The sequence below is a fragment of the Pogona vitticeps genome, chromosome 4 (assembly GCF_051106095.1).
Source record: "Pogona vitticeps strain Pit_001003342236 chromosome 4, PviZW2.1, whole genome shotgun sequence".
Taxonomy (NCBI): Eukaryota; Metazoa; Chordata; class Lepidosauria; order Squamata; family Agamidae; genus Pogona; species Pogona vitticeps.
In genome coordinates, this window is record NC_135786.1 from 111,965,910 (window position 1) to 111,990,917 (window position 25,008).

At 40.6% G+C, this 25,008-nt stretch overlaps 1 protein-coding gene across 1 annotated transcript in view; it reads right to left on the reverse strand.

Annotated features, from left to right (window-relative positions):
• PRG4 (proteoglycan 4) overlaps positions 1–25,008 on the reverse strand; it is a 41,524-nt gene that overhangs the window by 2,854 nt on the left and 13,662 nt on the right. Inside the window, exons 4-11 of the mRNA XM_072998116.2 lie at positions 20,039–20,296; positions 17,674–17,871; positions 11,686–16,899; positions 8,715–8,801; positions 7,309–7,448; positions 2,272–2,428; positions 1,371–1,580; positions 951–1,076 (exon numbers count right to left, since the gene is read on the reverse strand). Of these exons, the coding sequence (XP_072854217.2) occupies positions 951–1,076; positions 1,371–1,580; positions 2,272–2,428; positions 7,309–7,448; positions 8,715–8,801; positions 11,686–16,899; positions 17,674–17,871; positions 20,039–20,296 (6,390 nt within the window). The remainder of the gene's footprint in view (positions 1–950; positions 1,077–1,370; positions 1,581–2,271; positions 2,429–7,308; positions 7,449–8,714; positions 8,802–11,685; positions 16,900–17,673; positions 17,872–20,038; positions 20,297–25,008) is intronic.

The following is a 25,008-nucleotide window of genomic DNA, read 5'->3' on the forward strand; positions in this document are numbered from 1 at the left end:
CCATCCTCCACCACTGTGCCGCAACCAGAATAAGATGACATGACTGTATTTGAATAAACGTAGATTGTTGTATATGAAAAAAAATAAAACATCCCCTGAAAATAAGCCCTAATGCGTTTCTTGGAGCAAAAATTAATATAATATGGGCCCAATTTGGACATTGACACTTAGGGGTGTACTCACTTTTGTTGCCAGCTGTTTAGTCATTAATGGCTGTGTGCTGCGTTATTTTGAGGGGACTGCACATTTACACTGTTATACAAGCTGTATATTCACTGCTTTACATTTTAGCCAAGTGCCATTTCTTCAGTGTTGTCACATGAAAAGATATACTAAAATACTTATGAAATGTGAGGGGGTGTACTCACTTCTGTGATACACTGTATATATAGCTCAATGTATTGATACATAAAGCACCTAACTTTTATAGTACACCCATATCCATGGGGGAAATGGGGTTGGAACTGAACCCAATCCCCCATGGATGCTGAAAACTCTGGATAATAGTGAATACTATTCCTAATGTGGTAAAAGAAAGTCTCAAAAAATATTTTCATGATGTATTACCAGAACTGGCCATTGCAGGGAGCCGGAAACCATGCTATGTATTCTTAAGAATACATAGCACAGTATCTGGCTCCCTGTAGCAGCTGATTCTGGTAAATACATTGTGAAAATACATATTTCTAATTTTTAATACAGTATTTTTAATATTTTTCAGAACGCAGATATGTGAAACAGCAGATACTGATCTGTCGGTTATGGGGATTCTACTGTGTATGCTGAATAGATGCAGTTTCAATTACTTGAGTTTTAGTACCTTTGGATCATGTCCTCTTTAGTGTGTTCATATCATTTAAAAGGATAAGACAAGTGTGGTGTATATTTAATTCTAACCATCATTTGCCATCACTGGAAGGGGTGGTTGTGATTTGGTAGCAAGAACATACCCTTAGAAAAAGCATAGTAATCATAGCCGTCTGATTTCTCATTATTAGGAATAGAGATAACAGAATTAACTTCCTTTGGAAATCCTCTCCAGTATGATGAGACTTTGACCTCCGGCTGCAGTACACCTGGAAAGGCAAAATAATCCCTCTTGAAATAAGTGAGGATATGATATAAAAGTGTTTTAAAGCTACAGTCTGTTGGCCCACGATCCATGAAACAAATATTTAAGTAAATATTATTCAATATTTAATATTTAAGTAAGTAATTTAATTATAAAGTAAATATTTCCTTTAAAAATTGTTGACAGAACTGAATTTATAGGCCCTTGGTTAATCTGCTCACTTTAAAATTCAGTGAGATGTCAGCAGCCCAGATTTATAGGATAGTAATTTACAGACAGTAAGACTTGGTGATTCTACCTATTGGCTGATGTCTGATCTGAATTACTGGGTAACGTTGGACTCTGACACTGCGGAAAACCTGATGAGGTCTTACGGCACGTTCAAAACGCCTCCTTTTCCTCCTGATGATAGCTTTTGGTTTATAAGCTGGATATTTCACAGTTACAACCTTCTTCCTACATTTCTTTGGTCCTTCTTGTTTGTAAGTATATTGCTGGAGATTACCACCTGGAGCAGAAGAATCATAATAGCAAAAAGCAGGAATAAACGCTTCACTGTTAATTTCAACCTCACAAACATAAGAGCTATTTTGATGCTAGTGTTTTACTAATGATAATTGCCATTATCATCTGTGCAAATGATATCTTAATCTACCATTTGCACTGCCATAATAATTGGGATGTCTTTATTTCATAAGTTTTAAAATTCTTATGAAGTGAAAACAATAAGAAATTCAGCTGGGGCTTTATCTTATTCAGATGCTTTGGATTCATGGGGCAAAATATTATTTTGACAAAAGATTAATGTTTAAATAAGCAAACACTACAGATGGTATACTTTACCTTAGAAACAGTATTATTACACATGATGGAATGTACAGTTATGATATGTGTCATAAATCATGATTGTGTGTCCTCTGAAAATAGTATGGCTTGTGTTCCATCAAAGCTCCAATTTCCACTGATTCAAAGGTATTTAATTTATTTATATGCTTGACAATGGATAAAGATTGTCGCAATTCCTCTGACAGTACTAAATACCATGTGATATCAAAAAGTGACACAAGGCCTACCAAATAGAACACATCATTTATTTTTGTCTGAGTCTTCTCAACATCATTTTCTAATAGCCAACCCAAATATCCAAGCCCCCAGTGTTTCTAACATGCATAACAGCTGCCCCAAACCATGAACCCTACCTTTTTTGAAGAAGTACACAGATTCTGGCCTGTTCCTGTGCCTAGCCACAGAGAGAGCTCCCGTGATTTTCCCATTTAATCCCCCAAATCCTTTTACAATTAGTTTGGGATAGCCAGGATCCATTATATCATCGGTAAAGCGCCAGTACTGAGAATCCTGAGAATTAAAATGGATCATGACAGAAAGACAAACATATGTTGGATTAGATAGATTAATGCAAATCAATCCATTCCATTCACATTAAACAGAAAATTAGGCTCTGTAGAGAACTACAGTGGTGCCCCACTAGACGATGACCTCACAAAACGGCAAATCCGCATGATGATGATTTTTTGTGATCGCTATAGCACTTCGTAAAACAGTGTTTCCTTTGGGAGATTTTCGCTGGACGATGTTTTGGTCCGTGCTTCGCAAGACAGTTTTTTTCCCCAGGACCGATGCCTCGCAAGACAGCGGTTTTAACAGCTGATCGGCATTTCGCAAAATGGCTTCCCTATGGGCGATTTTCACAAGACAACAACTATTTTTCCCATTGGAACGCATTTTACGGATTTCAATGGATTCCAATGGGAAAACACTTTTTGCAAGACGATGTTTTCACAAGACAGCGATTTCAATGGAGCGGATTAACATCGCCTTGTGGGGCACCACTGTACACAACACAAAATTACACGATTAAAGCAGATCCATTAGATGAGGGACATCTTACAAACTACTAGAAGATTCCTCCAGAAAGTGGAAATTCTGGGAGTTGCAGAATTATCTCTTCCAAGCCCTATTATGACCAAGCAGTGTCAAAATATATTCTTGAAGGCTTTCACGGCCGGGATCAAAATACCCTGTTTCCCCGAAAATAAGCCCCAACCTGAAAATTAGCTCTAATATGATTTTTCGGGATACTTGTAATATAAGCCCTACTCCAAAAATAAGCCCCGGTTAAGTGAAACCCTGCCCTTCACCATTGTGCAGCACCCAGAAGAAGATTACATGACTGTATTTGAATGAGTGTAGGTTGTTGTACATGAAAAAAATAAAACATCCCCTGAAAATAAGCCCTAATGTCTTTTTTGGAGCAAAAATTAATATAAGACCCTGTCTTATTTTCAGGGAAATACAGTATGTTATGTGCCATCAAGTCGGAACTGACTTACAGCAACTCTGATAGGTTTTTCAAAGAAACATAGATATTTAAAGAGTGGCTTTAAATATTAAAGAGTTCTACATCCCCGGTGAGTTTCCTCAGCTGAGCAGGGATTTAAAGCCAGGCCTTCTGAGCACTAGTCTGTCACTCTATCCACGACACCACATTGGGTATCTCTGATAATATATACTACTTAATTAATCCTGTTTCGTTCAGCCATGTGAAAGAAAGACAGTGGAGTTGTGTGTGATATTCAAACCATGGTTTCTGGCATGTTGATCCAAAACAAGCAGGATTCATAAGCTAACAACAAATCTAGGTGTGAAGAGAAGATTGCCAGCAATTTTGTGTTAGTGTTACATATGAGTGCAGTCATTTGTGTTTGTCCTGGCATCTGCAGTATTGAGAGAGAAGACAAACAAGTGCCTTGAGTGCAGAGCTAATTTAAACAGTTTGTCTCCCCAACATGCCCTCCAGCTTCACTAGTTTGGACATGGCTTGAGTTGGTGGAAATTGAGCTCTAGTATAAAACCTTAAGCTTTTATTTGATTAATTGATTGATATACTGCCCCATTACTACTCTGGGTAGTTTACAAGTTAAAACTTAAAATTCCCACAGACTCCACATAACAATGCTCCACATAACAGTGCTATGTTTTCAATATGGTGATTGTAAACCTAATTTAAAAGTTTTTTTAAAGAACAAGAAAATAAATAATATTAACATTGACAGCATCCAGGAGACTCCATTGATGAAGGCAGCTTTGAATAGTTTTTCAACAATTTCCTAAAGATAAAGAGGGAAGGAGCTTGTTGTATCTCCTTCGGTAACCTATTCTAGAGACTGGGGACCATAATTTTAAAAAGCCTGATTCTTTGACTTCGCTTTTCTGACTTCCCTTGGTGTGGCCACTTTTAGCAACATGGATTGAGAGGAGCAGATGAAATGGGAAACTAGATGATTTCTGTGTAGTTGATTCTGCAAGCCATGTTAACATTTATTGTTATTCCTGTGCCTCCTTTTCTTCCCATGAACTCAAAGGACAACTACATAGTCATCCCACCCATCCCTTTTATCTTCACCTCAAATCTCTCTGAGAAATTGTGAGTGACCCAAAATCACTTCCATCACTAAGGGGGTGGGTAGGGTTGAATCTCTCTAATTCTGGTCTTATAGCACAGGACATGTAGCCCTCAGATTTTGCTGGACTGTGACTCCCATCATCCCATCATCCCTCATCTCTTGTACTTCCCTTCTGTAACACATAAACCATGTTAGCCCTCACGTTTAGCTTGAGGAAAAGCCTCTCACTTGCTTACCATATTTTTCTGTGTATAAGACTATACTTTTGTCTAAAATCTTTAGACTAAAAATTGAGGGTTGTCTTATACATGGAAGTAAGCTGAGGAGAGAACAAAAATAAGTGGGGGAAAAGCAGGGATCAAAGTGATCCTGCAGGGCTTTGATCCCTGCTTTCCCCTCCACTTGCTAAGCCCGACTTAGATTTCTTAATTTTGGGTTAGAAAAGTGGGGGATGTCTTATACACGGAAATATATGGCACATTATACAAATAAAAGTTAACTGCAGATGACTTTAACATTTGACCCTGTTGTTCCTCCCGACACAGAATCGGGTCCTTTGTATAAGACATCACCAAAAGCCACCTGGCAGAGAAGGTCTGAAACATGCTCCCAGCATCCTTTTGCCCGCTGCAAAATATCCTAAGTGCCTTTTGCATTGTCTGCTGCAGCAAAACAAACTGGGCTAGTTCTGTTTGTGCTTAAGCACTTCTTTGTTCTGTTGTTTGTTGTTTAGTCGTTAAGTCGTGTCCGACTCTTCCGTGACCCCATGGACCAGAGCACGCCAGGTCCTCCTGTCTTTCACTGCCTCCCAGAGTGCTATGTAAAATGAACAGAGGTTGCCACCCGGCACTTCAAGAGTCACTTTTGCTTTTAATAGTGTTTAAAATTCCAGCTGAGGAATAGGAAATATTTAATATAAGGTGTGGTGCAGAGTTCTGGTGGTTTCTGGAAACTACTCAATTTCTTCAAACTGTTTCCATATTAATTTTCAAGGCAGATGTTTTTACCAGGTGCCTAAACTTTGTAGGGGTTTAGAAAATTAACAGTGTGTATGGAAAAGACTTTTTCATTCCAGCTAAGAGCTGTGTTTGTAAGTGAAGCTTGCAAGATCAAAGTTGCAATATATAGTCAGCGCATGGGGGTTAAATAATATCCTTTTGATTATAACTAGAAAAAGCTTTATTCATACATGAATATCAATATATAAATAAAGGTAATTGCAAATTATTATGTGAAAATATGGATGTCTTTAACTGGTTACCATTCTGTTTCTACTCCTTAACTTTCCCATGTTGTACTTGAAATGTGAAGGCAGAAAATATTCAAACCCTTTATTGTATTCTAATATAATGCTGCAGTCTATATCAAAATTACAACAGAATTATGCCCATTTATTCTGTGCCTGTTTCATTATTGTGCCTATCTATTAACACTGTCTGCTTATGAAGAAGGAAGACTTGCTACATTTGCTAGGAGTTACTTTCAGGTAAGTGTGCTTAAGAGTATAACAAGTTCTCTACTTAACAATCAGGGACCTGAACTAGTACTCCATGCACTTTGGAAAAACTAGGAACAAAAAGTAAGTATAGGACTGTTGACAAGCCTACAATCCAGCATAAAGTGGACTACGTTCTAAAGGTGACAACCCTGGTCAAGTTACTGTAGTAGGATCACGGGCAAGAGAGCTGTCATGCTTCTACCTGCTCTGCATGGTCTCTACGTTATCATTTTCTCCCTTTACTTGGGATGGAGAACTTTCAAAAGCCTGAGGCAGCAAGAGGGCGAGGAAGAGAGGAAGAGGCTGAGTGGGCGGCGGCAGGAGGAGGAAGAGGAGGAAGAGGAAAAGGGAAACGGGTGGGTGGCGGGCGAGCGAGCGCGTGGCTGGCTCAGCGGTTCGGGGCAGCGGGCAGCCCTGCAGTGGCTCAGGCATGGCAGCAAGAGGGCGAGGAAGAGCAGAAGAGGCTGAGTGGGCGGCGGCAGGAGGAGGAGGAAGAGGAAAAGGGAAATGGGCGGGTGGTGGGCGAGTGAGCGAGTGCACGGCTGATTCAGCGGCGCGGGGCGGCGGGCAGCCCGGCGGCAGGCTTTGGCCGCTCAGGCATGGCAGGCTGTGCTTCCCTCCATCCATCCAGACTGACTGACTGCCTGCCTGCCCGCCTGCCTTCCTCCCTGGCCAGCGCAGCCCCACGTCATTCAGTGCACCTAGCATACAAGACGACCCCCCCCCACTTGAGGCATGTTTTTTGGGCCCAAAAAGTCATCTTGTACGCCGGCAAATGTGGCAAATAAACAAACAAACAAACAAACAAACAAACAAACCTTTCCAAATACATTTACCCAAAAGGGCAACCAGGGCTTACAGCAAATCAGTCATTATAAAGTATGCAAATAAAACAAAACATGTTTGTCTAATTTGTTGTTGTTGTTTAGTCGTTTAGTCGTGTCCAACTCTTCATGACCCCATGGACCAGAGCATGCCAGGCCCTCCTATCGTCCACTGCCTCCCGGAGTTGGGTTAAAATTTGCATATGGATAAACAGTGCACAAAAATGATTTTTTTAGCCACGGTATGTGGCAGATATGTGGCTTGCTTAGTGCAGTCTCCCAGATTCCCCAACCACATCTTTCTCCAGCATGGTACCTGCTAAATGTTTTCAACAGCAAAACATAACCATTGGCTGTGCTGGCTTGATATGACAGAGATTGTAGTCTCAGATATTTCGGAAGGCTGGCTGCCATACTACAGTCAGCATCTGGAAATACTTACCTGTGTATTTGCTAATATCCACATAATATGGAAGACAAATTACCCACCTTGAAAAAAAAGGTTTTACCATCACAGTTGCAGCGAGAAAAGACGGTGTCAATAGGGGAGGGGATACCCCACACCTCGACAATCTTACGAGGGCAAGGTGAGGGTGAGTGTGTTCCATTCAGGAGCCAGTAGTAATGACCTGCAAAACACAATCAGAGACTAAAGATGTGAAGAAAGTAGAATGCATTGGCCTGGTGGAGTCAGTCTCTCTTCTCAACAGAAACATGCTTGCTAAAGAGGGCTGCAATCCATTCAGATGTGTTGGCATATTGATCTGTAAAATCCTGCACATTTGATTTCAGCAGCAAATAAGTTCTTCAAAATACAGTGGTGCCTCGCTTAACGAGCGCACCGTATAACGATTAAATCGCATAGCGATCCGTTTTTTCGGATCGCTAATGCGATCGCACAACGTTTTTCCCATAGGGAAAAATTCGCTTTGCGAAGACCGGTAAGCGTTTCGCTTACCGATCTTCGCAAAACGCCCCCCGCCGATCAGCTGTTCGGCGGCCAAAATGGCCGCCGGAAGCCGGGAAATGGCCTAAAATGGCAGCCCGCAGCGTTTTCGCGCCCTCGTTAAGCAAGGCGAGGGCGCGAAAATGGCTGCCGGCCATTACGAAGCTTCGTTAAACGGTGAGTATTTGGCCCATTTGGAACGCATTAAACCATGTTTAATGCGTTCTAATGGGCTTTTCTGTACCGTTTAACGATGCTTCAGCATAGCGAAGGTTAATCCGGAACGGATTAACCTCGCTATGCGAGGCACCACTGTACCTTGCTTTGCTTCTTGGTAAGGCAAAGGGAAAGATGGCGTCTCCCTCCTTCGCATGCATAATCGGACCTAAATGCCCACTGGATCTTTATTTAATGTTGACAATGGGGTAGCCTTCCTCACCTGACATAAGGGGAGCTGAAGAGAAGTTTAGGAGATGAGGACAGAGCGCATGGCTAACTCAGCTCTTCCCTCCAAAAAGGGGAAATAGCCAGGAGGGCAATCAAGAAAATGAACCTGCTGTCTCTCAGCATCTCCCAGCAGAGGACTCTCTATATCTCAGTTGAACTGGCGCTAGTTTTTCAAAGCAATGGCTGAAATCCTGTTGCTTGGCATAGTAAGTCACACAAGAGCAGAACCACAGAATCAGTGTGGATTTGTTGAGTCACCTCCTCTCTACATTCCATTGATACTCTAATTGCAACTTACTATGCTGAAGTAAGTTACAACTAGGGTAGGCCCATTTGAATGAATAGAACTCATGGAGAAGTTGACTCACCAAATCCTTATTGATCCAATGGGTCTATGCTAATGCAACAATGAATAATAAGATTTCAGCCAATATGGTGGTGTTGTCGTTGCTACCGCTAAATATTCTGACCAAAACTCTTTGCCTTTAGCCTACTAACTCACCTCTGAATACAGCCAGAGAGCCATTTCGTAAAGGGACAATCCCATCTGCAGGCTTCCGATTACATAAATTCATCTCATCAGGTGTATCTGATATAAAATAATCAGCCATTTTATTTTATTTTTATTAAATATAAATCATATATCAAGAAAGTTTCCATTTAGCAACATTTTAAATAAGATGAATATTGCAAATACCTTCTGATAATAAAAATTCATTATCAATTGTAAAACTTGGTCCCCCCAACATAATTTTCTCAGGGAAACGCACAGTGGCCTAGCAAGTTGGTATCATATACTCTTATCTCAAATAGTACCACTACCCATTTCCATATGGTTTTTGATGACCCACTTGCTCTACATTCAGTTCACATTCCTTGTATATGATCTTTAAAATTTTACTCCTAACATTTGTATGATCTGTAAGGACACCATTTGGTACACCATTTCTCATAAAATTATGTAGTGCCTTTGGTTGAAAGGCAGGTATAACTTAACAAATGAGTAAATAAATCTTACTCTACTGATATTGCTTAATATTTATTACCTTTTTAATGTTAAGAATGAGTAATTTTGAAGTGGATTTAATATGCTTACCAGTTTCTAGCTGCAGTCAAATGTATTTCTCTGGATTTGAAAAATTTGCGAAGAACCTACCTCAGAAAAGGTTTGAGCCAAAAGAGAATTATGGCACCAGGGTACTTCTTTATCAGAGTGAGGATTTCACATCCAAGTCCACAACCACAATGCTAATTGTTCATACAATCTAAGTCATTAGGCTGTTTATAAAAGACATATGGTTGTCAAATATGCTGCTCAAAATCAATACTGCCTGGGGTGGACTGGACCTCTCATCTTCAGAATAGCCAATGTGGTATGTCATTGATAAAAGTCCTACATTTGAATCAGTTTCTCTCTGATTCCCTAGTAAGTTATAAAGATCACTGAATGACTTGGGCTTTTCGCTTCCACCCCCCTTTAATTTCTGTCACATAATTATTGTAATAATAAAAACATAGGGACAGCACTTTGATCCCTTTCCCCTCCACCCTTGTTAATCCCCACTTAGATTTCTTAATTTTGGATTAGAAAAGTGGGGGGGTGTCTTATAAATGGGGGCATCTTATACACAGAAAAATATGGTACTTTTTCAGAAAACCCAGAAACTCCATTTTTTCTGAGAAGGACATTTATATATTCATAGGTGTTCTGTTTTTATATTGATCATGGGCAGAGGGCACAATATATAGGAGAAATATTCATCATCCATTGTTACTACCAACCTACTAGAAAGACATACATGGGCAATCCATAGCCGAAATGGTTAGTAAGAGATAGTATATCTCAGTTGCAGGAAGACATAAGATGTGAGGGAACAGGAAATTATTAGAAATTGTTTTGATAATGTTGAATCCCACCCAAATTACTTCGTCCCAATTGCTATGAAGAAAATTAAGAAGTTGCTTCCTATTGATTTGTTTTTAGAAAAAAAGCATATGGGTTCTTTCAAAATGAAAACTCCACTCCACAAAATAAAAACTAGCCTTCTTTCCATATTTATTCTTTAAGACTAGAACTTCCAAATTAGTATTTTAAGCACAGCACTTATCAGAGGCAGCTAACAGTCCAAGCAGGGGGAGAACTCGACTCCCTCTTTGTGAGGTGCTCCTGCTGCTCAAATCAGTTTAGCTATGGGGTTTATGAACCAGAGGCTTTCCAGCTGGTGATTCCATGCCCCATCTAAGATCAAGCCAAAGTACGGTGATATTTCACGGGTCAGAATTGGAATGAGAAGAGCAAGATTCAACTTTTCACCCATCCATGAAACTCACTAGGTAATCTTTGATCAGCCACTATCTTTCAGCTTCACCTCTCTCGTGGTGTTTTGTGGAAAACAGAAGTATGGGTGTGAGAGAAAATAAAAAGTAAGCTTCTTAGAGAAAAGACAGGATACAAAGCAATAAATAAATTAAAATTAACCCTACAAGCCTTGCATTCAACAAATTCTATCAGAGGGAATGTCCTACAAGCCTTGCATTCAACAAATTCTGTCTATCAGGGGAAATGTCTATTCAGTCTGCAGCAGGAGCATCATTTCAGGTTTCAATTGGAGGCAGAGGTGAGGTACACAGACTTACTGTTAAGTATATTCAAGGCTGAAAGAAGAGGAAGTGGTTGTTTTAAAATAATTAGTTGCACTTCAGATTTAGAAGTGCTCCTGAGGAATTATAATTTCTATTCTCAAATGCAGTAGGGTACATCTCTTCTCCCATACTCACTAAATAGCAGTATCAACTGGGTTGAGACCACACACCAGAATGTGGGGAACATTTAGTCCTCCAGATTTTTAACAACTCTCAGAACCCCTTACAGTTTGCCCTGCTGGATGAAGCTGGTGAGAATCATAGGCCCACATAGCTGGAGAACCAAAGATTCCTCACTCTTGTTATACACCCTCCCCATCCATCCACACACATTCAACCCTCACTCCCTCTAGGTACATAACTACACTGACAATCACCCATATTGCAAATAAACTGTTGGTATTGGGTTTCTAAAGGTAAAGGCTCCCCCTTGACAATTTTTGTTCAGTCGTGTTTGACTCTAGGGGGCAGTGCTCATTCCCGTTTCCAAGCCATAGAGCCAGCGTTTTGTCCGAAGACAATCTTCCGTGGTCACATGGCCAGTGCATCTTAGACACGGAACGCTGTTACCTTCCCACCGACGTGGTCCCTATTTATCTACTCACATTTGCATGCTTTCGAACCGCTAGGTTGGCGGGAGTTGGGACAAGAGATGGGCGCTCACTCCATCACATGGATTCGATCTTACAGCTCTACAGACCTTACAGCACACAGGCTTCTGCAGTTTAACCCGCAGCACCACCACGTCCCATTGGGTTTCTATGTGATCGTAAACCACTCTGAAATTAGTTGATCTAAGGTAGTATACATAGTAGGAAAGAGTACAATACCTTTATACAATAGAGATGTAACAATGTTTTCTGGTCGAACATACTCTGTGGTTTTGTTGGTAATCTTCTCTGGAAGTCTAGTTGTGGAAATTGTAGAATATTTTGTAGTGGGGTAATAGGTCACCACTTGTCTTCTTTTTGTTGGTACACGTGTAATTGATGAAGTAGTTGTATGCTGTGTAGTCTTGTCTCCTATAGAAGGTGGGTTGCTGGGAGATGTTGATGATATTGAAGAAGTTGTAGTCACCTGTGTTACTGTAGTATTTGTATTCTTGTTAGTTGGACTTTCCTTGGTGGGTTCTCTATCTGAAACAAGACCAATTTTTGTATTAGTTGTAACATCACGTGTGGTGGTTTCTGGATATTCAGTTGTATTGGATTGGGTGGTGGTTGTAGTAGTTGTAGTAGTTATTATCCGTGTAATTTTAGTGATGACTTCTGACTTGGGATTTTTATTACTGTCACTTGGGTTAGGATTTGATTCTGTTGTGGTAGTTTGAGTTGTTTTTGTGACTGTAGTGACACTACCACTTTCATCAGGATTAGGAGAATCACTTAGTGGTTTAGATTCTGTTGTGATGGTCGTGGTTGTCTGGGTGACTTTGTCACTTTGGTCAGGACTTGGTGTATAATCGTTTGGTGAGCTAGGCTGTGTGATTATCGTTGTTGTCTCTATGACTTTTGTAGTTTCATTTGGCTTGTCACCATTGCCATCATCGCTGGGATTTGGCTCATCACTTGCTGGCTCAGGCTGAGGTGTTGTTTTTGCTGGGATCTCTGGGTTATTTTCTGAAGGAACGTTCTTGTCAGGACCAACAGAACCAACCTCTGTTATAACTGTCTCTGTGACCGTGGTCACTTCTGGCATCCCATTTTTGTCATCAACCCCAGGGCTGTGTTCATCACCTTTTGGATTAGTCTCTGTTGTTACTGTCTCTGTGACTGTTGTCATCACCTCTGGCCTAGGAGTGCCACTAGCTGGATCAGTCTGTGATGTGGTTGTCTCTATGATTGTAGTAGTCTTTTCTGGTTCACTATTTTTATCATCATCAGGAGCAGGGGAATCAGGTCTGTCATCAACACTGGGGCTGGGTGTTGTACTTTGGGGGTAAGTCTCTGTTATTATTGTCTCTGTAATTGTTGTGATAACTTCTGACCTCTCGTTGCTACCCTCACCAAAAGGACTGGGTGTCATACCATTTGGATCAGTCTGTGTTGTTGTTGTTTCTGTAACTTTAACAGTCTCTTCTGATTTATTATTTTTATCATTATCAGGAGTAGGTGAATCACGCATGGGTTCAGTCTCTGTTATTATGGTTTCTGTGACTGTAGTTGTCTGTTCTGTCTTATCATTTGTATCATCATCACGAGGACTGGGTGTGACTCCTCTTGGATCAATTTGTATTGGTGTTGTCTCTGTGGTTGTAATAGTTTGGTCTGGTTTGTCACCTTTATCAATGCCATTGGAACTAGTTACATCATCCACAACAGGCTCTGTTACTGTAATCTCAGTGACAGTAATTGTCTCTTTTGGTTTGTCACTTTCATCAGGATTGGTTGTATCACCTGGATCTGTCATTGTTGCTGTAGTCTCAGTGACAGTAGTTGTCTCTTTTGGTTTGTCATTTTCATCAGGATTAGTCGTATCACCTAGATCTGTCACCGTTGTTGTAGTCTCAGTGACAGTAGTTGTGTCTTTTGGTTTGTCAGTTTCATCAGGATTGGTCATATCACCTGGATCAGTCACCATTGTTGCAGTCTCAGTGACAGTAGTTGTTTCTTTTGGTTTGTCAGTTTCATCAAGATTGCTCGTATCACCTGGATCAGTCACCGTTGTTGTAGTCTCAGTGACAGTAGTTATGTGTTTTGGTTTGTCAGTTTCATCAGGATTGGTCGTATCACCTGGATCAGTCACCGTTGTTGTAGTCTCAGTGACAGTAGTTGTGTCTTTTGGTTTGTCAGTTTCATCAGGATTGGTCGTATCACCTGGATCAGTCACCGTTGTTGTAGTCTCAGTGACAGTAGTTGTGTCTTTTGGTTTGTCAGTTTCATCAGGATTGGTCGTATCACCTGGATCAGTCACCGTTGTTGTAGTCTCAATGACAGTAGTTGTGTCTTTTGGTTTGTCAGTTTCATCAGGATTGGTCATATCACCTGAATCAGTCACCGTTGTTGTAGTCTCAGTGACAGTAGTTGTGTCTTTTGGTTTGTCAGTTTCATCAGGATTGGTCATATCACCTGGATCAGTCACCATTGTTGTAGTCTCAGTGACAGTAGTTGTTTCTTTTGGTTTGTCAGTTTCATCAAGATTGCTCGTATCACCTGGATCAGTCACCGTTGTTGTAGTCTCAGTGACAGTAGTTATGTGTTTTGGTTTGTCAGTTTCATCAGGATTGGTCGTATCACCTGGATCAGTCACCGTTGTTGTAGTCTCAGTGACAGTAGTTGTGTCTTTTGGTTTGTCAGTTTCATCAGGATTGGTCGTATCACCTGGATCAGTCACCGTTGTTGTAGTCTCAGTGACAGTAGTCGTTTCTTTTAGTTTGTCAGTTTCATCAGGATTGGTCGTATCACCTGGATCAGTCACCGTTGTTGTAGTCTCAGTGACAGTAGTTGTCTCTTTTGGTTTGTCTCTTTCATCAATACCATTAGGACTGGTTGTATCACCTGGACCAGTCTGTGTTGTTGATGTCTCAGTGACTGTAGTAGTTCCTTCTATTTCATCACTTTTGTCAATGGCAGCAGGATTGTTTGCGTCAGTAATTGGCACAGTCCTGTCTGGTTTGCTGCTCATATCAACACCACCAGAAGTGGTTGTAACTTGTGGATCAGTCTGTGTTGTTGTCTCAGTTACTGGAATAGTTCTATCTGGGTTGTCTTGTTTATCAGTGCCACTGAGACTAGTTGTGTCACCTGGATTGATCTGAGGTTTTGTTGTGTCAATAATTTCACTTGTCCCTATTGGTGTATTGGGATTGGTGGTTGTTTTCTCAGTAATTGGAATAGTCTCCTTTGGGTTTTTACTTCCATTGACACCATTGGGACTGGTCGAATCACCTGGGTTGGTTTGTGCAATTGTTGTTCCAGTTACTGTAGTAGTCTGTTCTGGTTTGTCATTTTTATCAACACCGCCAAGACTGGAGGTATCACCTGAGTCAACCTGTGTTGTCTGTGTAACTGGAGTAGTCCTGTCTGGGTTGTTGCTTTCATCAAAACTATCAAGAGTGGTTGCATCTCCTGGACCAGTTTGTGGTGTTATTCCCTCAGTGCCTGGAGTTGTCTTCTCCAGGTTGTCCTGTTTATCAACCCCACTGGGACTGGCTTGATCACCTGGACTGGTCTGCATTATTGGTGTGCCAGCACTTGTAACAGCCCTGTCTGGTTTGTCATAGGTATCAACATGACTGGAATTGGGAGTGCCACTTGTATCAGTTTGTGTTACTGATGTCTCAGCAACTTCAGTAATCACATCTGGTCTGCCATTTTTACCAACTCCATCTGGGTTGGTTGTAGTCCCTAATTCAGTCTCTACCATTGTTGTCTCTGTAGATGTAGCATCCTTTTCTAGTTTCCTTTCATCAGAACTCAGACTTGTTGTGTCACTTGAGAGATCAGGTTGTGTCATTTGTGTATCTGCCACTGGAGTGATCTCTGCTGGTTTCTCAGTTTTACCAGAACTAGATGTTTCACTGGTCGAATCCCTCTGTAGTGGTGTGGTGGAACTTGTTCCTTCTGGTCTGGCAACTGTATCATCAACTCCACTGGTGGGGGGATAATTTGCAGGGTTCTTCTGTGTTACAGTTGTGTCTGTGAGTGTTGTAGCTCTTTCTGGTTTGTTATTTTTATCATCACGGTCAGAACTGCCAATGTCACTTGGCGGTTCAGTCTGTGTTTTTATTGTTTCGGTAACTGTAGTACTCCTTTCTGTTCTGACATGTTTATAATCTGCTTCAGGGTGAAGTGTGTCTGTGAACAGAGTTACAGGGGTTGTTTGTTGGTTTTGAGGGCTGTCTAGTTTGGGAGACTGAACATTTGGGATAGGTCCTTTATTTTCTATGGTTTCGCTGTCCACAGTTTTTATAGTTTTTTCTGTCGTTACAGTCTCTCCAATTGCAGAAGAAGTGTCTGTTTTGTCTGCCGTTGTGTCTTTAGTTTCTGCAATACCAGTGATAGTGTTGCTTTCTTCGGATTTATTGGTTGTTGGACTCTTTGCAGATGTACTGTCCGCAGTCGCAGTAGTTTCTGCGTCTGCATTTATTGTTGTTTCTTTAATATCTATTACTATAGATTGTTTTTCAGCTACAGTTGTATCTCTTTGGTAAGTTTCATTTGTTGTTTCACTCTTTTCTTCTGTTACAATCCAGCTATGTGCATTTGTTGTGTCACTATTGGCCCTTGGTGTTTCTACCATAGTCATCTCTCTTTTGGATATGATTGTTGTGTCTTTAGCTGGAGCGACTGTGGTTTTCAGTGCAGCAGTGCTCATTTCCTTATTTGTACTAATACTAGTCTCAGTGGACAATGGCAGTCCCTTATTGGTATTAAAAGTAGTGCTAGTTGGCAACCTTAATGGTTTTGTGGTAGTAATTCTGAAGAATGTGGTGACTTTCTCGGGTTGGGGAGAAGGGGTTTGGCTAACATGATTTTCAGGAGTTGCTGCAATACCTTTGTCTCCTTGGGTTGTATGCTCTGTGTCAGGCTGTTTTGTTGTCGTAGATGGTAGCTTGGTTGTGGTTGCAGTTGTAGTAGTCTCCAGCAACTTGGTTGTGCTTATGGCTGTAGTAGTCACTGGTACCTTGGTTGTGGTGGTGGTTGTAGGAGTCACTGGTACCTTGGTTGTGGTGGTGGTTGTAGGAGTTTCTGGCACCTTGGTTGTGGTGGTGGTTGTAGGAGTCACTGGTACCTTGGTTGTGGTGGTGGTTATAGGAGTTTCTGGCACCTTGGTTGTGGTGGTGGTTGTAGGAGTTTCTGGCACCTTGGTTGTGGTGGTGGTTGTAGGAGTCACCGGTACCTTAGTTGTGGTGGCGGCGGCTGTAGTACTCACTGGTACCTTGGTTGTGGTGGTGGTGGGAGACTGCCTTGATGTGGTCGTAAGTGTAGTAGTTGTAGTACCTAAAGTTGTTACTGCATTCTCTACCCCACTGCCATCCTCTTCTGAAACCACTCTCACTGCTTTGGATTTTGAAGATTTTAATTTTGACCTTGATTCACGAGCTAAAACAAAAAACAGCATGGTAAATATCTGATTGACTACTACTTTTGAGAACAACAAGCACTATGGTTAATATGTCATTCCATATATATTTTTTGAAATGTTTCTGAACATCTGCCTCTGATTCTGGGGGGTTTAAACGTTGCTTAACAGAAGCTCTCAGAACTATTATAGACTCAGCCACATACCTACTTCTGGGAGGTGATCTACTGTAATGTTGCACAGCATGTTGTAATGCTGTCCAAAGTAATATTAATTGACATACAACCAACCTGCTGCTTGTGTTGTGCAACAAAGCTGTCTCTGTAGTTCAGGAGGGAAAAAAAAGATATGAATTTAACAGGTTTACAGCAACATAATCTTACTCATTGTGTGGTGGCATGGCTCGACTTTCTCCCCAGGACACATCAAAATACCACAGGGCATTTGTTTCCCCACAGCTCTTTGCATTCCCTTCAGAGCAATGATCCCTGTGCTGCACCTTGAAATATCAACATTCAGGTTCTCCCCTGCCACAAAATGCAATTTTTGAACTATAACAGAGCACTTTTTATTAGAAGCTGCTTTGAGTCTCATTCTCACCCCCCTCAAAACTCAGCAGTGCCCACCTTGATGAAGAGTCCTGTGGGACTCAAAAGAGCACCTTTTTTTGAGATTTTAGAGCCCTAATGAAAGCATTACCACCTATTTTAGGATTGTGTCCATGTGCCACACTTTTTTGTATAATGTGATTTGTTTCACTTCTTTCTCCATTTAAAAAGGAATACAATGCATACCTCTCCTTTTCTCCTCTTCCTCTTCCTCCTCTTCCTCTTCCTCCTCCTCCTCTTCCTCCTCCTCCTTCTCTTCTTCCAGTTCTTTAGGTTTTTTACCATTTTTCTTCTTGCGCTTTTCCCCAGCCTTTCTTATGGAAGCCATAGTTCTCCGAATTTTGGTGGTGGAGGCGGAGGATGAGGATGACTGCTCAGAGTGTTCTGCGGTGGAGCACATACAGTTAGCATAAAAAAAGAGATGGTACAGCTTCTCACTCTCAGACAACTTCTTTTCAGATGTTGTCCCCAATAGAGCTGACTATCCACTTAGGCAACACTTTGACATTTTATTAATGCAAAGTTATTCTAATTCTGAACAGAAAGAACCTGAAACATAGTTTTGACCATTTAGGTGCACCTCTTAGCCTTAAAAAATGTTCTGCTCCCAACTTAGAAAACTCTTGTTTATTGATACAGATATGGACCATATGTGGCCTTAGTCACTAAAATCACTGTTGGAACATTTAGTTTTGTACCACCAAGTCACAACTGACTTGTAGCAACCATTATATATGCTTGTGACAGGCAGCCTCAAGGAGAAGCTGATTGCCCGGGGCTGAACCAATCACGACTCATCAAGGAAAGGGAAAGAGAGTCTGAGAGAAAGAGTTTTCAGGAGAGAGAGTGAGAGAGTGAGTTAGTCAGTCAGAGAGGGCTGGTGGGAGGTTGATATAGTACATAGTTTACCAGCATAGTAGTGTGAGTTTCCAAAAGAATATTGTCTATCTAAGTTACACGGTTAATAAAGAACTTGTTATAGTGACAGTAGAAAGTTGGTTCTTTAAGACACAAGAAACTGCATGACTAAGAATTGTGCCATGTAACCACTACACTTCATAAAATAAAATACATTATTGCTTCTTTTATAATTTAATCAGCTTGACTCATATGTTTTGGTCCTAAGAATAACCCAGGAAAAGGGATTAAAGAGTTGAAAAAGTGATTAGCCGGGTGGGCTGGTCACATTGCTCTTCAGTGGAAATTAATAACACTTCAGATCAAAAAGCAATACAATTAAAGTAAAGAAGCAAAACAAAACACTTCCCCATCTGCACATAACGGTGAACTATCTTTTTTTTAAACCAAAGGACTTCCAGAAACAAATGGTGGTGTGATTTGGAGAACAGATGTTCAAAGTGTGGTTGTGGCTTGTGGAGAAGAGTTTTGTTACAACCTGGATGTGACTAATGAAGAGTTAAGATTTGCAGATGGAGACATGTGCCTCTCAAAGGCAACTTGGTGGGAAAAGCCCCTGGTGGTTTGTTGTTATCATTAAGATGGTTGGTTGACATTAGAGGCATATTTTTTTAGTTGTGTTCCATACTGAAAGAAACAATTTAATTGACTTCCTAAGAGGCTGAGTATGTTAACCATGGAAGCCACAGAACACCAGTGAATCTCTGTTATGACAGGGGAAAGCCCATTGATAAGCTCATTTTCTTGTATACACCTAAAGGAAAATTTTGGATTCTTACTATATGACAACAAGTGCACAAAAATCAATCAGGATGTGTTCTACATTAATTTAATGAATGATTCCTTCTATAGAAAATAAATATCTGATTCCACTCCTACCATTTAGTTTTAATTTGCAAGAACAAGCATTCGCATTTCAAAACCAGCCTGCCTTTTCAAGACCAGGAGTAATGTATTATTTTATAGTAAGACAATCTTTTACTGTCGTGATAAAGGAACCACCTTTGTATTCTGAACTGCAAGGAATTGCTCAAGGCTTCCAAAACTGGAGGGGGGCTGGTTGATTCCAAGGAGGAATGAAGAAATGCAAGGATGGCTGCTAGACAGTTGGATTTTCACAAAGGAAACAATTCTTTTGTCAATTTAAACAAATTTGTGAGATACTTCCCATTCCTAAATTTTAGATTCCTCAAGAAAAACTATAAATGCTTGTGATTAATTTAAAATATTTAAATGAAGTTGTTATGTCTCTTTTTAATTTTAAATTGGGAGTTGATTTCAGGAGCCGGATAATGTTAAATAAGGAGTGGAGAGGTTTGACAATAAAAGTTTTTTTTTAAATGGAGAAATGATACCAGAAAATATGGGATTCACTGCTATAGGGAAAGGCATCACTTTAGCAAAGGTTCAACATGATATTCTATTTAAAATTATTGTAAATTGGGTCTTCTGGAAGTCAATAAAAGGAGTAATCAACATAACTGGGGGGAGAAAAGTATTATCAGATCTGCTCCACCACAGAACTGCCACCAGTCTCAAAGTCACATAGTTAAGTGTGAAAACAGCCAAATGCATTTTAAACAATACTAGTCACATATTCCACAATTCCACAATCATGCAATTTCCCCCCTACCTTCCATGATTTCATGAGACACTTTCTTTTGTTTCTTTTTCTTTATACTCTTGGGTTTGGGTTTGACCTTGGGTTTGGCCTTAGGCTTGGGTTTGGCCTTGGGTTTTGGTTTCAGTTTAGGTGAACGTTTCGTTGTTGATTTGGGTTTGGGTGTTGAGGTTGGTGGTTTGATTCTGCTGGTGGTCGTAATAAGAGTAGTAGTTGTGGTTTTCTGTGGAGCCTTAGTCGTGGTGGTGGTTGTCGGTGGCTTAGTTGTAGCTGTAACCAGACATAAAACTCATAACTCTGTTCTTCATACAGTGCAAACAATATTAGACTTAACAGTATTGTGTACAATTTGAATCAAAACATTTTCTTTTTAACAAAAACAATAGAAAACTTCAAAGTTAAAGGAAAAATACTTCTTAAAAAGTGTTAGTTTTGCTGAAACTGGTTTCCATGTTTGCGTAATGCACTGTGTTGGATTTCCCAGGCCCCACCGAACTCTATTCTATTTTGTGAAATTTTGCAATAGCTCTGCTCCTGTGTTTCACTCAAACGCTCAATAATTTAGAAATTAAAAGGTGACAGCTGAGGGTTGTTATTGTTGTTATTAATTAAATGTTGATCTGCCTTTATAATGCTCGGCTATGTTTATTTATTTTATTTATTTATTCTATTTCTACCCCGCCTATCTGGTCATTGCAACCACTCTAGGCGGCTTATGTTACTTGTGCCAGTATCATATCATTCCAGGTAACAGCAGGATTAGAACAATCAAGGCAGCAGGAGGTGAGCATGAGGATGTCCACATTCTACTGATGAGTACTGAACATGCACACCAGAATCTAGGGAATCTTTCTTAGATATCTCTAGAGACTGGGATCTGGAATATGTGACAAAGACATCCAAAGCAAAAGGAAATGTAAGACATAAATACTACAGGGATACCTATATGATCAAAATAGACAGAGTGCTGAGCAGAGAGTTGGAGAAAGTGAAGTCATTTTAAGAGTATTGATCTAACGGTGGAAATAACAGATTAGACAAGACAAAGGTGTCTGTACTGCTGTTCACATTGGACTCAGGCATAATACTCATATTTTGACACATGATATATCTACCCTGCCCAATTGAATGCCTGGTTCTCAGCCAGTCAACCAACACTGAAAATAGTATTTGACCCAAGAATATTTGCCCATCCTTCTGCTACAGACTGCTGTTCGGTTCTGTGTCATTATCAGACAGGCTCAACAGGCTGGGCCGGTATCCGACAAGAACTGGGAATGCTCCCTGCAAATCTATGTGATGTACACAGATGCCACATAGTAACATTTGATCTCTGATTGTGTCAAATAAAACAATAAAGAATATCAGTAATTACAAAATCAATAGAAAACAATGGAAATATGTACTTAATTTAACATAATATATGATAGGTCAAAAGGTTGGATATGATGTTGACATTGTTTTTATTCACTGGTAGAAACATTTAATCTCATTAATGCTAGCAATAGCTAGAATGGCTATACAATAGCATAAAACTGAAAACACCAAAGAAGATTAGCTACAGAGCTAATGAATTGGTTGGGCTAAACCCGAAAGGACGCTCAGCTGTGGACGTGCCTGGAAGTGAAAGGAAAGTCCAATGCTGCAAAGAAAAATACTGCATAGGAACCTGGAATGTAAGATCTATGAACCTTGGGAAGCTGGAGGTGGTCAAACAGGAGATGACAAGAATAAACATCGACATCCTGGGCATCAGTGAACTAAAATGGACAGGAATGGGCGAATTCAGCTCAGATGATTATCATATCTACTATTGTGGGCAAGAATCCCATAGAAGGAATGGAGTAGCCTTCATAGTCAACAAAAGAGTGGGGAAAGCTGTAATGGGATACAATCTCAAAAATGATAGAATGATGTCAATACGAATCCAAGGCAGACCTTTCAACATCACAATAATCCAAGTTTATGCACCAACCACCATTGCTGAGGAGACTGAAATTGAACAATTTTATGAAGATTTACAACAACTTCTAGAACTGACACCAAAGAAAGATGTTCTTCTCATTCTAGAGGACTGGAATGCTAAAGTAGGGAGCCAAGAGATACAGTAAAAGGAACAACAGGGAAGTTTGGCCTTGGAGTTCAGAACGAAGCAGGACAAAGGCTAATAGAGTTTTGTGAAGAGAATGAGCTGGTCATCACAAACACTCTTTTCCAACAACACAAGAGGCGACTCTATACATAGAAATCACCAGATGGGCAATATCGAAATCAGATTGATTATATTCTCTGCAGCCAAAGATGGAGAAGCTCTATACAGTCAGCAAAAAAAAAGACCAGGAGCTGACTGCAGCTCTGATCATCAGCTTCTCATAGCAAAATTCAAGCTTAAACTGAAGAGAGTAGGAAAAACCACTGGGCTACTCAGGTATAATCTAAACTAAATCCCTTATAAATACACAGTGGAAGTAAAGAACAGATTTAAGGAACTCGATTTGGCGGACAGAGTGCCTGAAGAACTTTGGATAGAGGCTCGTAACATTATACAGGAGGCAGCAACAAAAACCATCCCAAAGAAAAGGAAATGCAAGAAAGGAAAGTGGCTGTCCAACAAGGCCTTAGAAACACCAGAGAGGAGAAGGGAAACAAAATGCAAAGGTGATAGGGAAGGCTAAAGAAAATTGAATGCAGACTTCCAAAGAATAGCAAGGAGAGACAAGAGGGCCTTCTTAAATGACCAATGCAAAGAAATAGAGGAAAATAACAGAAAAGGAAAAACTAGAGATCTGTTCAGGAAAATTGGAGATATTAGAGGAATATTTTGTGCAAAGATGAACATGATAAAGGACAAAAATGGGAGGGACCTAACAGAAGCAGAAGACATCAAGAAGAGGTGGCAAAAATACACAGAGGAATTATATCAGAAAGATTTGGATATCCTGGACAACCCAGACAATGTAGTTGCCGACCTAGAGCCAGACATCCTGGAGAGTGAAGTCAAGTGGGCCTTAGAAAACCTGGCTAACAACAAGGCCAGTGGAGGTGATGACATTCCAGTTGAACTATTTAAAATCTTAAAAGATGATGCAATTAAAGTGCTACATTCAATATGCCAGCAAGTTGGAAGTGCCAAGGAATGCTCCAACTACCGTACAATTGCACTCATTTCACACGCTAGCAAGGTTATGCTCAAAATCCTACAAGGTAGGCTTCAGCAGTATGTGGACTGAGAACTCACAGAAGTACAAACTGGATTCCGAAGGGGCAGAGGAACTCGAGACCAAATTGCCAACATGCGCTGGATTATAGAGAAAGCCAGAGAGTTCCAGAAAAATATCTACTTCTGCTTCATTGATTATGCAAAAGCCTTTGATTGTGTGGACCACAGCAAACTATGGCAAGTCCTTAAAGAAATGGGAGTGCCTGACCACCTTGTCTATCTCCTGAGAAACCTATATGTGGGACAGGAAGCAACAGTTAGAACTGGATATGGAACAACTGATTGGTTCAAAATTGGGAAAGGAGTATGACAAGGCTGTATATTGTCCCCCGGCTTATTTAACTTATATGCAGAATACATCATGCGGAAGGCTGGACTGGAGGAATCCCCAGCTGGAATCAAGATTGCCGGAAGAAATATCAACAACCTCCGATATGCAGATGATACCACTCTGATGGCAGAAAGTGAGGAGGAATTAAAGAACCCTGTAATGAGGGTGAAAGAGGAGAGTGCAAAAAACGGTCTGAAACTCAACATCAAAAAAAACTAAGATCATGGCCACTGGTCCCATCACCTCCTGGCAAATTGAAGGGGAAGATATGGAGGCAGTGACAGATTTTACTTTCTTGGGCTCCATGATCACTGCAGATGGAGACAGCAGCCACGAAATTAAAAGACGCCTGCTTCTTGGGAGGAAAGCGATTACAAACCTTGACAGCATCTTAAAAAGCAGAGACACCACCTTGCCAATGAATGTCCGCATAGTCAAAGCTATGGTTTTTCCTGTCGTGATGTATGGAAGTGAGAGCTGGACCATAAAGAAATCAGACCACCGAAAAATTGATGCCTTTGAATTGTGGTGTTGGAGGAGGCTCTTGAGAGTCCCCTGGACTGCAAGGAGAACAAACCTATCAATTCTAAAGGAAATCAACCCTGAGTGCTCACTGGAAGGACAGATCCTGAAGCTGAGGCTCCAGTACTTTGTCCATCTCATGAGAAGAGAAGACTCCTTGGAAAAGACCTTGATGTTAGGAAAGTTTGATGGCAAGAGGAGAAGGGGACGACAGAGGATGAGATGGCTGGACAGTGCGAAACAACCAACATGAAATTGACACAACTACAGGAAGCAGTGGAAGATAGGAGGGCCTGGCATGCTCTGGTCCATGGGGTCACGAAGAGTTGGACACGACTAAACGACGACGATGATTTGTATTTCTATTTAACATTATTTTGAATGTTATATTTACAAGTACAGAAAAAGAAAACAGTGTACCCATGTATGTAGACCAAGCTGTGAACAGATTTTCACACTGGGTTTTGAATAATGACACTTCAACCCCCACTGAATTGCGGTCAAATAAATGAACTTCCAGTTAGCTTTCTGCTTTAATTCTTCCACAGCTTCTGACAAGAATTTTTTTTTTCATAGCAGTTATGGAACAGAGAGAGTGACAGAGAGGAAACTTAAAACAGCAGGGAAGTGGAGATTTTTCTGAGTTTAGTGAATTTAAGGAAATGTACCAATGACTGGCAGCTTTAGATCTTAAAAATTGCTTCCTGTTTACTTCGTTTTGATGTTTCAGAAGCCTATGAAAATGTTTTCACAGTCAGTCCAAATGCTACAAACAGCCTAGTTTCTGTGCAGGTGAGCCCTATTTTAAGGATGAAATCCTGTTGCTTAGCATAGAGTATGCCCATTTGAATGAATGAAACTTATCAAGGAGTTGACTCATGAAATTCTCACAGATACAATGGTCTCCTC